Source organism: Tenrec ecaudatus, chromosome 10 (genome assembly GCF_050624435.1).
Source record: "Tenrec ecaudatus isolate mTenEca1 chromosome 10, mTenEca1.hap1, whole genome shotgun sequence".
Classification (NCBI taxonomy): Eukaryota; Metazoa; Chordata; class Mammalia; order Afrosoricida; family Tenrecidae; genus Tenrec; species Tenrec ecaudatus.
Genome location: NC_134539.1, coordinates 74,468,680 through 74,483,130, shown reverse-complemented (window position 1 = coordinate 74,483,130; position 14,451 = coordinate 74,468,680). Strand labels below are relative to the sequence as shown.

The following is a 14,451-nucleotide window of genomic DNA, read 5'->3' as shown; positions in this document are numbered from 1 at the left end:
CAATCGTGCCTGTGCTTGAGCCCATCGATGCAGCCACTGTGTCAGTCTATTTCACAGAGATCCTTCCTCTCTTTCGCTGCCCTTCCACTTTACCAAGCACGGTGTCTTTCCCCAGGGACAGGCCTCTCCTGACAACATGCCCAGCGTCGGTAAGACAAGGTCTCGCCACCCTTGCCTCTGAGTCTCGTCATTCACTCTGGCCATACTTCTTCCAGGACAGATCGGGGCTGTCCTTTTAGCAGCTGTCCATGGTGCCTTCAGCATTCTGCACCAGCACCCCCATTCAAGTGCATCAACAACATTATCCTATTGTAAAGGCTTCTTGTCCATATTTCTAGCAGACGTGTTTCACAATCTCTCCCTGGTGTGCATCTGTGCCTGAACTCATTGGTTCACAGGGGGTAGAAAATCCCAAGCATTCTAGCCAGCAACAAATCCCTCTCAAAATATCTGTACCAATGGACACCCTCACCAGCAGAGTATGGAAACTCGCTTCTGACGCCAAACTGCCGATCAGATGGGTCAGATGGCATTTTGTTGCTTTCATTTGCTGCTCCCTGAGTGCTCATTTTGTTGAACATCTTGTCATGTGCGTGTTGGCCACACAAGCTTTTTCTCGGTGAGTTGCCTGTCCCTTCCTTGTGAGTATTTGTCTGTGGAGGTGGGACCCCACACAACTTTCTCCTGCCATCCTGTGGGTCTCTGCTTTCGCCTTGTTTCCTCAGAGAAGTCTTCTTTAGTCCCAACATAGAACTTGGATTCTTGGTATTATAAATAGAACCTAGTGTTTCTTGTGTAAGTGTTTAGCCTGATTAAAAGGGAGTCATCCATTGAGCAGTTGTATAGGTGCATTGGTTCTGGTTTATAAGAGGGTCAATGTATTCTTTCACGATTCTGGAGACCAGCAATCCAGAATCAAGGTGTCAGCAGGGCCCTGCTCTCACTGAGCTTCTTGGAAAGAATATTTTCCTGGCCTGTCTGTCTCCTAGTAGTATCGGCTGGCTTCCAGCACACCTTTAACTTCATCATTCCAGTTTCTGCCTTTAGCTTCACAGGGCTATCTTCCTTCTGTGTGAAATTACGTTTTGTATATAATTCCACCATTGTAATGATGTTTTTATTATTAGTTTCCTGGCCCCATACCAACTGAAGCTTTGATTCTCCTGGTATCTGGATGCCTGGGACAGTGCCAAGCATGTAGAAGATGCTCATGAGCATTCAGTGGGTTTCGGAATAGTGACTGGATAAAGGAAAGGACCAGGCTCCGTCTCACCTCCTCCCCCAAAGCACGTAGGTGCTTCTCTATGATGGTACCGGTTCCGTTTAAATATGGACTTTCTTTTGCAAGTAGAGCAGACTTTTCAAATAGCAAAGGATGGGACTCGGGCAGAATACCCTAGCACCAAAGAAATTAAATCAAAAGACAATAGTAATTGGTGGTTTAGTGGGAGAATTCTCACCTTCTGTGTGAGCCTGGACTGCTAACCTCAAGGCCAGCAGTTCAAAACCACGAGCCGCTCCTTGTAAACCGTTACAGTCTCAGAAACCTACAGGGGCAGTTTTATCATGCCCTATGGGGATGTTATGAGTCAGGATTGACTCGATGACTGTGAGTTTGGGGGTTTTGGTGTTAGCTTGAGTTTTCTAGAGAAACAAACCCAATGGCACTCGCATACGGATAAGAAAGAACTTGATATTAAGAAAGCAGCCCAGCCTAATCCAACTCAAGTCCATAGGTCAGATGCTAGCTGGCTGGAGACTCTCGCAGACTCTCACACCAGCCGCAGGATGAGGCAGGCAGGCCAAGTGGGAAGCTGGGAGATCACAGACCACTGGCTGCAGAATCTCGTGGATCGACGGTCTGCAGGGACACGGCAAGGACCCCATAGCTCGAAGGGTCAGCAAGCCACGTGAGGCATGGGAGCCAGTCCAGCAGGAAGGAGAAAGCGAATTCTCCATGGTGACTATCATGGCAAGGCCACACCCCTTATGACCTGATTGGTAGGTTAGACTCTACCTCCACCTTGACACAGGTACAAGTGGACATGAAAGCTAGCACCTTCCTTCAGGAGACCCAGGGTTCATTCCCCCAATGCGTTCCAGGCACAGCCACCATCTGCCTGCCCCTGGAGTGCTGCTCGGGGCCAGATGGTGACCAGGTGTGGGCCACGCCTCCATGCTTGGGGAGTGGGGGTGAGGGAGAAAGGCCTGGAGATCTACTTCCAAAGTCATCAGCAATTCATCATGCCCCAAAACACACCAAAGCCAAACTCCCTGCCACCGAGTCGATGCTGAGTCATGGCGACCCCGCAGGACAGGGCAGAACCGCCCCTGTGAGTGTCCAAGAGCGCCTGGGGGTGTCCACTGCTGACCTTGCAGTTGGCAGCCCCAACACACAACCTCTATGCCACCAGGGTGCCTAGAGACCTCGGACAGCTGTTCACCATAGCTGGCCTTGCATCCACGGGAGGCCACCCCTGCCTCAGACCCACTGGAACTGGAGGAAGAGTAGAGGGCAAATCTTTCCTAAGATGTGGCCACACTGCCCCATGTGACTGTCCCCTGGCCACCCTGGCTTCGTGTCCGTCCTCTCATTCACCTCAGGGATCTGGCTGGCTCCTGCTGCCTGGAGCAGGCTTCCCTTCCTCTGGCGAGCTCACTTGTCTTCCCTCAGAGACCCCCCCTGCCCCCTCGCCAGGTCCTCCCAGCACAAAACTATCCGAATCAGCAGCTCTTGTAAGAGGAGACTTCAAAAAGCTCTGGGGGCAAAATGCAATGAAACGGTACTGCCATTTTCCACAAACTTTATTTATTTTTTTCATAAATCGTTTTACTGGGGGCTCTTACAGCTCTTATAACAGTCCACATAGCAAGTTGGACCGAGCACGTAGACCTGCTCTCCTGTGATTGTGGCTTTGTGAACAATCACCCGTGCCCAGTGCTGAGTGAGTCTGCTGCCCATGTCTGCCTGCAGGGCCCACGCGCTCACGGCCCTGGCCCGCCTGGCATCCCCAGGGTGCTGCCTGCCGAAGCGCTGCCTGCTCGCTTGTGCGGAGTGACACAGCCTCTCTCTCCCCGGACACCCCGGAGCGCTACCACCCGGGGTGAAGCCACTCCGCCCCAGCTCAGGGGCTGCTGGCAGGCCCCTGCTTCCTCTTGTTTACCTACGTTGACCTTAACGCGCCTCAGCACACTGTTCGGCAAAGCTGTCTCCTGCCAAAGCCCTTACAATTTCTTAGCTCCGGGCGGAGACAGACCGCAGATGGCTTAATTTAGAAGCCTCTCAGAAAGAATTCTTTGCTCCATAGCTCTTCATCCTTGGACTCCAGGAGGCCGTGGGGTCGTGACCACACGCAGGATGGAGGCCTGGCTCATAATGAGGGTCCTCAGCCCTGCCTCGGTTACTATTTGCGGAAGGGAGAGGGGGCTCCAGAGGCACCACTGTCCCAGTAGAGACATCCACTCGAGTAATGTCCCCGGCACAGCGATGAGAATGTGTTCCTCTCGAGCCCTGGGTGACCTTGGCCAAGGGAGCCTCCATCTCCCCCTCCATAAGACGGAAACCAGGGTGACACGTTCCTGCTCAGGAATGTTTTCAGGAATGGCTGCTGGCACACAGCTCGTCTGGGTTGATGATCATGGTGCGCGGACAACAGGGGCTGTCCGTGTCAGTTCGTGGTCTCCAGGAAATGTTTTCTAGAAGCCCCCCCACTCTGTGGGCTTCTGCTCTCTGGTTCAGGATGTGGGGATTCCAAGGGTTCAGCACAGACCAGCCTCCCTGCTCTTTCGGAAAACCTGTTTCACATGGACTGTAAGCTTCTGGGTGAGCCAGCTTTCAGAAGGGCCCCTGGGCCGGTCTTCACATCCAGACTGGATGCCTCAATGTGCCCCTTCTTTCTCTGCACACGCCATTGCCCCCTACTGCGTCTCCCACCCCACATCTCTCTTCGACATCCTGCCAGGTCAGATTCATGTCCCACCTGGTCCAAAAGCCTTCCTGAACACCTGAGGCCAGGTGAGTCCCCCTCACGTCTTCCTTCCTGCTCTACTCTCGTGTACTCACCCATCCTACTTCCTTTCAACCCCTCCTGGCCCCGGGGAGTCTCTCAGGAGCCAGACAGTCGAGTCTCTGCCTTACTACACACCCGGGCTGCTAAATCTTCATGCTCCACTGCACTGGAACATGTAGCCCCATGAGCTGCCGTTGACATGGGAATTCACCAACATGGGAGAGCACCGGAGGCCTCCTGCCTGTCTCCCTGCCTGCTACAGATCGAACCATGTGGTAAACCCCAGCGGCTATACCTGTGGCTCTAATTCCATTTGGGGACAGGTTGTCCTTGTTATGGGAATGAGACAGAACAGGATTGCAGTCCAGTGTGCCAGAGGGCGGAAAGAGATGCATAGACGGGGGAAGACAGACGCCAAGACGCGTGGAGCCCTCCAAAGAACCAGGACGCGCAGGGAGAAAGGACTTTCTCTGAGAGGTGACTGGGAGCAAATTGGGACCTGTAGCCCCTAAACTGTGAGACAGTAAACTTGCTTGCTAAAGCCACCCGCCTTCGGTGTTTCGGAGACAGCCGTGCTAGCTCACGAGGACACGCCATTGCTAAGAACACGCTAAATAAGTGGAGGTTGCCGAAGGAGAACGTCTCTAATTAGGGTTCACTTTTAGCCATATGCGGGGTTGAACCTCACTTAGGGACTTGCTCTCTCTGCCAGCTCCCCAGGAGATAATGGGAGTGAATGCCAACAAGCTTCCCACCATCAAGACCGCCCACCCAAGCCACCTCACCATCAGCACCAGGAACCATCCAAAGCACCCTACATTCCTGGATGCTGACCAGCTCGGGAGTGGCCTAGGGGCAAAGGCGGGATGTGAGGAGGTGGCAGAGAACTCCGAGCTGCACTTCTTTGTTAGAATCCTTGGTGACGAGCCACCAGGGAAAGGACTATTGCCAGTGGGAATACCCAAGTCCAAGCCTGGCTGGGCATCCGGATCAGCTGGGATGCTGAGCTTCTCAAACTGCCTTCAGGGAAAGGCAGGTGTCGCGAAAATTGTGTTTCAGTGTGAATATCCCGTCATCCCTTGCCAGAGGGGACCCAAGGTGAGCTCTCGCTCTCGAAGCCTTTGGTTACCAGCTACTCTCTTTCTGCACCCAGGATAGAGTCGTCTCCCTTTTTCCATTCTGGTTTGTGAACCTCTTGAAATTTTTCTGGAACTGGAGGTTCCAGATTTCAAGATCATGATTTCATTGATCAGCATCAGTGAGCACCCCGTATGTAGCCCTGGGTGCGGTCCATGGGCGCCCTGTATCTGCATGGGTCTTAGGTGGCTGTGCTAAGAACTTGCTGCCTGATCCCAGCTATGGTGGACTCAGCTTTGGGATAAGGTCCAGGCACCAGCCCGAGCCCAAGGAGAGACGTGTAAAGATCTACAAACCCTAAAGCTGCCTGTTCTCAGAGACGTGGGGGCTGGGTTGTTTGGGTCTTTCTGTTTCATTGTGATTTTCCCAAAAGAGAATTCATGGCTTTCCACCGAGCCTCCCCAGGACCCCTGTCCCCTAGAGACTAAAGGACACGGCTCGATGTCCAGCTTCTGGAGGCCCTGGGTGGTGTGAAAGGTTCATGTGCTTGGCTGCTGGCTGAGCTGCAGGTGGTGTCTTCCCAGAGGCCCCTGGAATGAAAGGCCTGCTGCTTGACTTCCTGAACCCCAGCTACGGGTTTATGGGGCCCAGCTCTCCTCTGACACGCCTGGGGTCCCCACAAATCCACTCCACACCCCTGCCTCTGATTTCACCTCAGAGGGGGAGTGCCTCGAACACCCTGAACGCAGCCCGAGCTGCAGCTGGATGGAATGTTCTAGAAAGACTCCATCTTTCTAGATGGAGAGGCCGAGCCAGAGCATCTGTGCCATTCATATCCAGCACTGAATGGAACCTAGCTCTGGACCTCAGCATATTCCTCTGTGAAATGTGTCCAAGTCAGGTTCCCTTGCACCCTTTTGTGGGCCCTGAGGGGGAACGAGCCCAACTTCTTGGACCTGAGGTCGGCAGCCTGTATGGGTCACCGAGACCCTAAGTGGTGATTCAGAATTTGGTCGTGGGGGTGACCTGATGGTGTCCTGGGCAAGGCCTCGGATGCAGGTTGGGTGTGAGGCCTGGGGGGACTTGGACCTGCATCAGTTCTGAATGTGGCCTCAACAAAGGCATTCTTGCTGGGCCAAAGAGCCCCGATTTAGGCTCGTGAATCCCCCTGGATGGGGATGGAAGAGGGTCCCCTGCACCAAGCACAGAGATGTGTCTATACAAGTTGCCCCATTGGCTTTCAGCACTTCATCCTCCCTCCACATTTCTCCTCTCTCCTGCTGCATGCTGGGGTCTTTAGGAACCACCCCAAGTGGGGAACTCTGACCTGGACTCCAACATGAACCTTATGGGGAAGAGGCATCCCAGGGCATGGGCCCTGCTTTATCCTGAAGACATGGCAGAGTCTTCGATGTGTCCTGCCAAACCCAAAGAGAACCTGCCTGGCCCTCATAAACTTGAGCTCTGCTAGGCCGTTACCTGGGAAAGCCCTGCCCACTGCTCCAGCCTCCCTGGAACCATCTCTTCCTCAGGAGGCTGCCCTTGACTCTGGCAAGGGTTGACCCTGTGCTGTTTGTTCCTGCTGTACACACCCCATCTTCTTTCTGCACCTTGTAGTAAAAGTGCTGTGCCTTCATTGTTCCCTGACGGTTCTCCTGGAGGAACAGGGCCCGGCTCGGCCTGTTGAGCGCCGTGTGCCCATGACCTTGCCCAGAATGGTGATCGCTGAGTGTGCTGCCTGCACAGGGGAGTGATGAAGGAGCGGTGGGGGGTACATAAATGAACAAGTGCACCTGGACCCTTTCCACCCTGCGCCTCTGACATTATGCTAAGCACAGATTGGGGGGATGTTGAGTTCCGTGAATGAGTCAGATTGTCTGGCTAGGAGATAGGACAGGCAGGGTGGACACCAGGAGACAGAATTTTCACCAGTGATCATTTGTGGGGGAAAGAGGGGCAGTCTGAAGTGCTGGCGGCACAAAATCATAACGGAAGAAACTCCATTCCTTGGCTCTGTCGAGAAAGCAGCACTTTCATGAACATGGACTTGGGGGCCATTTTGACTCCCACGGGCACTCTCTCTTCTCCCCCCGCCTCACTGATTGCAACAGGCTAGGCAGGGCTTGAGTTGGCTTCCCATTGAAGGGGGCTAGCCATCCCCAGGGTCGGGTGGTTTGCAGTATTTTAAGGCTGGTCGGGGACTGGCTATTGGGTTCTGGTCCACAGGTTTACCGTGGGGTGATATTTACTACACATACCTCTCTCGACCCAGACATGGGGATGGCCGGCATGGAGGACAATGGGACCTGCAGGCTGCTGCCCCCTCCAGGCTCATCCCACACAGACAGGATGCTCCCCAGCACTAACTCCTGGTGTGTCTCCCTCTTGAGCTCCCCCCAGGGTGATTTCCACCGGATGACATCACAAGGGGTTTTCTCTCTTTGCTTCCTTTGCTCCCGGGTCTCTTCCACCTCTCCCTTCCATTCCCTACCCTCTACCCACTGATCATCACCTGCGCCTTGTGACCCCTAGACAGCCAGTGTGGTGGGGGATAGGGGACAGGAGCACTGCCCTGGACAGACGGCCAGCTTCTTGGTTGTGTGGCCTTGGACAAAGGACCTCGTCTTCTCTTTGTGCTTCTGTTTCCCTCTCTTTAAAGGCGGCTCTCAATCTTTCTCTAGCTGCCAGTGAGCCAGCTCCGGCCCACGGTGACCCCATGTGTGTCACAAGAGAACTATGCTCCATACAGCTTTAAATGTGTGTGTGCGCGTGTGTTGAACTTTTTGTTGCGGATTAGGTGCGTTTAATTGGGATGCGGGCTTACACAGCAGCTCATCGACTTGACAGTCTGTGTTCCATACACATTTCATTTCAGCTCATCCATTGCAATCTCCTCGCTGTGCCATCACCAACCCACCCTGTGCTTCCTGTTCCCATCGCTCAGTCCTGCCTGACCCTCGGTGCTTTGTCCTTGGGTTAATGCCGACCTCGTGCTTGTAGATGCTTAGTTATTGCTAACTTGGAAGTGAGTTCAGCTGCTGACCTGAAACACAGTCTGTCTCCATCTGACCAGTGGGCCTGGTCTCTTTTATAATTTGGGGTTTTATTCCATATTTTCCTCCCACTCTACCCAGGACCATTGAGTCCAATGAACAACCATCAGCCTCTGTGGTATATACATGATCTCCTGTCAACTAGTGAAGGGGTGGGGTCTATCCTGTCTATCAGGTCACAGCTTGATGACCTCATTTGGAGGCGCGGCAGAGATAAATGACTCACTGGAGGCCGGACCCACTCACTCTCTGCTTCATATTCCTGATGACAAGCCACATGGAGCCATGCTGATGGCAGCCAGAGCCCTGGAGATGCTTCCAGCACCGCTGAATCCACAAGACCCTCCACCCACAGGCCTGTGATCTTCCTGCACGCGGCATCATGACATGTGCAGTGAGAGTCGAGAGACAGACCATGGACTTGGACTGTACTTATGCACTTGAGTTGGACTGGGCTGGATGTTTTCTCGATATCTAATTGCGCTTTGATAGAAAGCTCTCTCTTACACATGTGTGTGAGTCTATGGATTTGTTTCTCTCATCAACTTGGACTAACACAGCCTCTAAGACCCTGAGACCAGAACACCTGGATGGTGCCTATCTTCCACTGCCACCTGTCCTGGAAAGGGTCACATGGGAGGTCCTGGACTTAGTGTTCCCATAGGCCTTTCGATTTTCATCACTTTCTTCCCTCCAGACAGAAAGACACCAATAGCTGCACCTTGATGGCTGTGCATGGCATTCCAAACCCTAGTCCCTACTCACCAAGGGAGAGTGTGGGACATGGTCTTTGTGAAGTATGTTTTGCCAACCGTAGTGTCAAGGGGCTTTCTTTCAGTAAGGTTTCCTCAAAGAAGACCATTGCCGTAGGACCCAGCAATCCTATTCCTAGCCAGCTACCTACCCAAGAAAAATGAAAACCTGTGTCCACACAGAAACTTGTACGCAAAGGTTCATCGTAGCATGACTCACAAAAGCCAAAAGGTGAAAACAGCACAAATGACCATCAGCGATGAGTGGTAAACAAACGTAATCTAAAGACACAGCCATCAAAAGGAAGGAAGAACTGACACGTGGACAAATCTCGCAAACACTAGACTGAGTCAGACACAGAAACCAGACACAGAAGGACAGCCCCAGTGATACAGCAGGTTGAGTGATGTTGTCAGGAGCAGGGCTGAGGAAGAGGCGGGAACAGTCCACGGCATCCAGCTGCCGAGATGGAAAGTTCTGGAACTAGACAATGGGGAGAGCCGCCCGACTCTGTGGATGTCCCACATGCCTCTGAATTGTACCCTTTAAAACAGTTTAAATCGTGTATGTAAGTTATATGTATGGTACCGCAATTTAAACATAGGTAGATTTTAATTTATACTAACTTTGTTATGACATACTTTACTATAATGCATATTAAATTTTATATTACACAGTCATCACAATTTGCCACTTAAAAACAGCACCAGAAAGATGTGGACTAAAACGCAAACCTATTTACACAGCAGCAGCAACCACCGGGCTGACTGGTTTGATGAAGACTGATGGAGCTCCTGAGCCTGTGCCCCTCGGACCCCCTGCAGGCTGAGAAAGAGAACTGAATGCACCTGCTTGTAGCCAAATAAGAGGCAGGCCCGAAAGATGAACAAACAGCAAGATACCAGGGAAGCAGGCGTTCTTTAGAACAGCCAGCCATATGCAATCAAAAGGACAGCACTTTCCCCAGGGATCAAGCTCAGGAAGCTGGCAGGGATGGGAACGAGGACAAAGGGAAAGGGTCAGCACAGGGAGGAATGGGGGAAAGTGCCTTGTGGGGATCGCAATCAATGTCTGGAATCAACATGTGTATGAATTGTTGAGTGGAAACCCCATGTACTCTATAAACTTCCACCCAGATCACAATAAAAAATTAAAATAGCACAACTGTAGTGCTTGCTAATGCATATAAGAAGGTTAAAGACAAAAGCGTAAGGAAAGGATAGAGGTCAATATACATATATTTATATGCTAAGTATTAAGGTAGCAGATGGACTTTGGGCCTCTACTCAACACCTCCCTAAACACAAGAACACTTTATTCTAATAACCTGGCACTCGATGATACCTTCCCGACACAATCACTGAAGACAAAATGGGTGCATAAGCGCATGTGGTGAAGACAGCTGATAGTGCCCGGCTATTAGACCATAGAGCGTCTGGGGTCTTAATGGTTTGAAGTTAAACAAGCAGCCATCGAGCAGAGAAGCAACAAAGCCCACATGTAAGAAGCACACCAGCCAAGGTATCGACAGGATCAGGTATCAAAAATTCAAAATAGACAATTATATTGATGGAAACAAAGGGAGTCAGAATAGAGACCAAAAGCCCATTTGTAGACAATTGGACAGTCCAATTGCGACAGAAGGGTCACAGGAAGGGACATTCATCCAGGGTGCAGTATAGCACCAATGAAAAACTCAACATTCCTCTAGATCTTGAATGCTTCCCCCCGCCCACTACCATGACCCAGTTCTACCTTAAAAATCCAGCTAGACCTGTGTATGTACATTGGTACAGATAAGAGCTCTTGACACATGGAATCCAGGACAGATAAACCCCTCAGGAACAGTAGTGGGAGTAGCGATACCATAAGGGTAGGGGAAAGGGGTGGGGAGAAGGGGGAGAAAGGGGGACACTGATCACAAGTTTGAATATATAACACTCCCCCCAGAGGGATGAATGAAAGAAATGTGAGTGGAGGGAGACAAAGGTATAAGATATGAAATAACAATAATAATAAATAATTGATCATGGATTCATGAGGGTGGGAGGGTGGGGTAGGTAAGGGCAAAGAGAGGAGCTGATACCAAGGACTCAAGTAGAAAGAAAATGTTTTGGAAACGATGATGGCAACCTATGTACAAGTGTGCTTGATACAAGTGAATTAGGGATTGTTCTAAGAGCTGTGCGAGCCCCCAATAAATGATTTTTTTTAAAAAAAGAAGAGAAACGGAGAGAAAGAAAGAACATGATTTACACGCAGTCGTTGGGATCTTCCCCACAAGTGGCTGGGTGGGTTCACAGAAGTAGGGCCCAGTGGTGGAATTCGTGCCTCCCATGCAGGAGACCGGGGGGTTTGGTTCCCAGGCAATACACATCATGCTCAATGGGTGGCTGGTGTGTGGCTCTGATCCTGAAGATGTTTCAGTGGCACATCCGGTCAGAGACCGAGGAGGGAGAGAGACCGTGTGGTTGGGTACTGACGGTTCCAGACAGCCCTGGCTCACAGCGACCCTAAGTGCAACAGAACAAAATCCTGCCTGGTCCTGCGCCATCCTCACAAGGTTCTCATGGCCCAGCCCATTGTTGCAGCCACCGTATCCATCCACCTTGTCTAGGGCCTTCCTCTCTTACACTGCTCCTCTACCTGACCAAGCATGCTGTCCTTCTCCAGGGACCGAGCTCTCCTGACAACATGTCCAAATCACATGAGACAAGGTCTCACCGTCCCTGCCTCCACGCAACATTCTGGTTGCACTTCTTCCAAAGTGGATTTGCTTGACTGCCATCCCACCAGGAAAACCCCAATCCCAGAAGCAACACAGCCCACATGGAAGAAGCACACCAGCCTGTGTGATCACAAGGTGTCGAAGGGATCAGGGATCAGGCATCAAAGAACAAAAAATCATACTGTGAATGAAGGGGAGTGCGGAGTGGAGACTCAAAGCCCATCTGTAGGCAATTGGACATCCCCTTACTGAAGGGTCTTGGGGAGGAGATGAGACAGTCATGGTGCAGGGTAGCAACAATGAAACATACAACTTTCCTCTAGTTCCTAAATGCTTCCTCCCTACCCCCCACTATCATGATCCCAATTCTACCTTATAAATCCAGCTAGACCACAGGATGTACACTGGTACATATAGGAACTGGAAACACAGGGACTCCAGGATGGATGATCCCTTTAGGACCAGTGGTGAGAGTGGCGATACCGGGAGGGTGGAGGGAGGGTGGAGTAGAGAGGGGAAACTGATTACAAGGATCTACATATAACCTCCTCCCTGGTGGACGGACAACAGAAAAATGGGTGAAAGGAGACGTCGGGCAGGGAACAATATGACAAGATAACAATTTATAAATTATCAAGGGTTCATGAGGGAGTGGGGAGCAGGGAGGGAGGGGAAAAATGAGGAGCTGATGCCAGGGGCTTAAATGGAGAGCAAATGTTTTGAGAATGATGAGGGCAGTGAATGTACAAATGCGCTTGACACAATTGATGTATGCATGGATTGTGATGAGTTGTATGAGCCCCTAATAAAACGATTAAAAAAACAAATAAAAAACAAACAAAAAACCAACAACCACAAAAAAAGAAAAACCCGACCCCACAACCACACAATGGAAGTTCAGAAAGATGAAGGGGTTTTCCCCAAAGCAACAGTCATAAGCTGTGGAGCCAGGGCCTGAGCTCCAGTGAGGGGGAAGGGTCTAAGAAGGATAGGGGACAGCGGGCGACCATGAGGGGGAGGAGAGTCTGCGAAGCTAAGCCTGGCAGGTGAACCACCTCTATGCAGCAGGCTACAGCCTGAAGGGGGCGCTGTGGGTGGAATGGGGTGGGCAGGGGAGGATTGCCGCCATGCTGCTAGTTTGTGTGCCTCAGTTTCGTAGCCCCCAGGGAAAGAAAGGTCAAAATCCCGACGTCGTTAGGATTTCACCATTCATTGGATGGCCCAGCCATCAGGAAAGCCTCTAATACATTACAGCAATTTTAATTTTTGTTCCCAAATGGAGGCGCGGCCAAGAGATGGCGGAGAGCAGCTGGAAGAGCCTCCACAGTGGACGCGTATTCTCACCTGACTGCTCTCCCTTCTGTCCACAGGTGGGCCCCCACCTGCACACGTTCCCCACGGAAGCTGATCGGGAGAGAGCGCTCAAGGCCCACCAGGAAGAGTGTGCTGTGCGCCAAGGCACCCTGCGAATGGGCAACTACACTCACCCTTAGCCCCCTCCACGCGAAGCCTTCTTGCTGCGGTAGAAAATTCCCTGAAGGACTCACCTTTCTTGCCCCAATTTATGAAGGACACTCACTCCCCATGTTCTAAGACTTCTGCCTCTGCACAGACGGCAGATTCAGGTCTTAGAGGAATTATTTTTGGTAGAGCCCACCCTTTTAGAGCCAACCAACACTGGTCTCAAACTTTGGCCCTGTTGGCTCCCCATCTCCACCCACTAAGGGTTAAGAACAAGCTGTGTATCCATAACAGCTATATGCTTTGAGAGCCCTGGCTTTATATTCCAAGCATGAGTCTTGATTGCTCTCTTGGGGATGCCTGGCAGGATTGCATGTCTGGGACCCCCGACAGCAGCAAGAGGCAACAGTGCGTGACTCCAGCCTGCACCCGCCTCCCTGGCGCTACAGTGAGCAGGTGACCCGGAGAGAATATGTAGGCTGAAGAACTTCTCAGCCAGACCCCTGGGCATCTCTTAACTCAATCTTTCTGCGTGTTCCTTGGCTTCTCCCCACCATTTCTATGCTAATCTATTTTTAATTAAAGATGCTATTTGTCATTCTCCTCTTGTGTCTTTATTTGAAAACCAGCCATCCAATAAAACCAGGGAGGGAACTGAGATAATGATGTTACCATGCAGCCTCTGCAAAGTGTGCAAACATCCTCCAAGCTCCAAGCTCAGTGCCTTCACTGAGTCGGCTCGGCCAGGTTTTCAACATTGTTCCCATTCCGTGACTCTGACTCTGACCTTTATGCAGTTGATCCAGAACGTGCTTTCCCCACCTGATCAGTTGATCCCTCCAGTAGGATGGTCTGGTCATCACCTCCCAGCCCAAACAGAAGGCTTGATGGTTTTCCTCTCACAAATGCTTCTCCCTCATGTTCCCCAGCCCCTAAAGGAGACCACCAACCACCCAGCTGCTGAAGCACAATCCCTTCTTGACTTGCTTTCCTTCACCCCTCACGTCTCCAGTCCATCTACTTCTCTCCCCTCCCACTGCCGGAAAGCCAAGGCCCGCCCTCCCATCCCAATTCTCCTGGATCAATGCAGGACATTCTTAATTGATCTCCTGATGTTTCTCTTCTTTCCCTTGGGATCCATTCTCCACAGGCATGGGGGATGCTTAACACAACAGTGATTTGCCTGGCTCTTAAAGTCAAATCAAGCTTCTTAGCAGGCCCAGTAGGACCCTAACCAGAGGATTAGCCCAGGCCCATCCCACAGGCTTCCTCTCAAGTCCCTTGGCCCTCTCCCCTCTCCCCTCTTACCACAGCACACCGGCACACCAGCACACCGGCTCTGCTGTGGGCCTGGTTCTGCTTTATCCAG

At 51.6% G+C, this 14,451-nt stretch overlaps 1 protein-coding gene across 1 annotated transcript in view; it reads left to right on the top strand.

Moving 5' to 3' along the window:
* CFAP77 (cilia and flagella associated protein 77) overlaps positions 1 to 13,114 on the top strand; it is a 172,306-nt gene extending 159,192 nt beyond the window's left edge. The window contains exon 6 of the mRNA XM_075559552.1: positions 12,992 to 13,114. Within this exon, the coding sequence (XP_075415667.1) occupies positions 12,992 to 13,114 (123 nt within the window). The remainder of the gene's footprint in view (positions 1 to 12,991) is intronic.
* Positions 13,115 to 14,451: the final 1,337 nt, after the last annotated feature.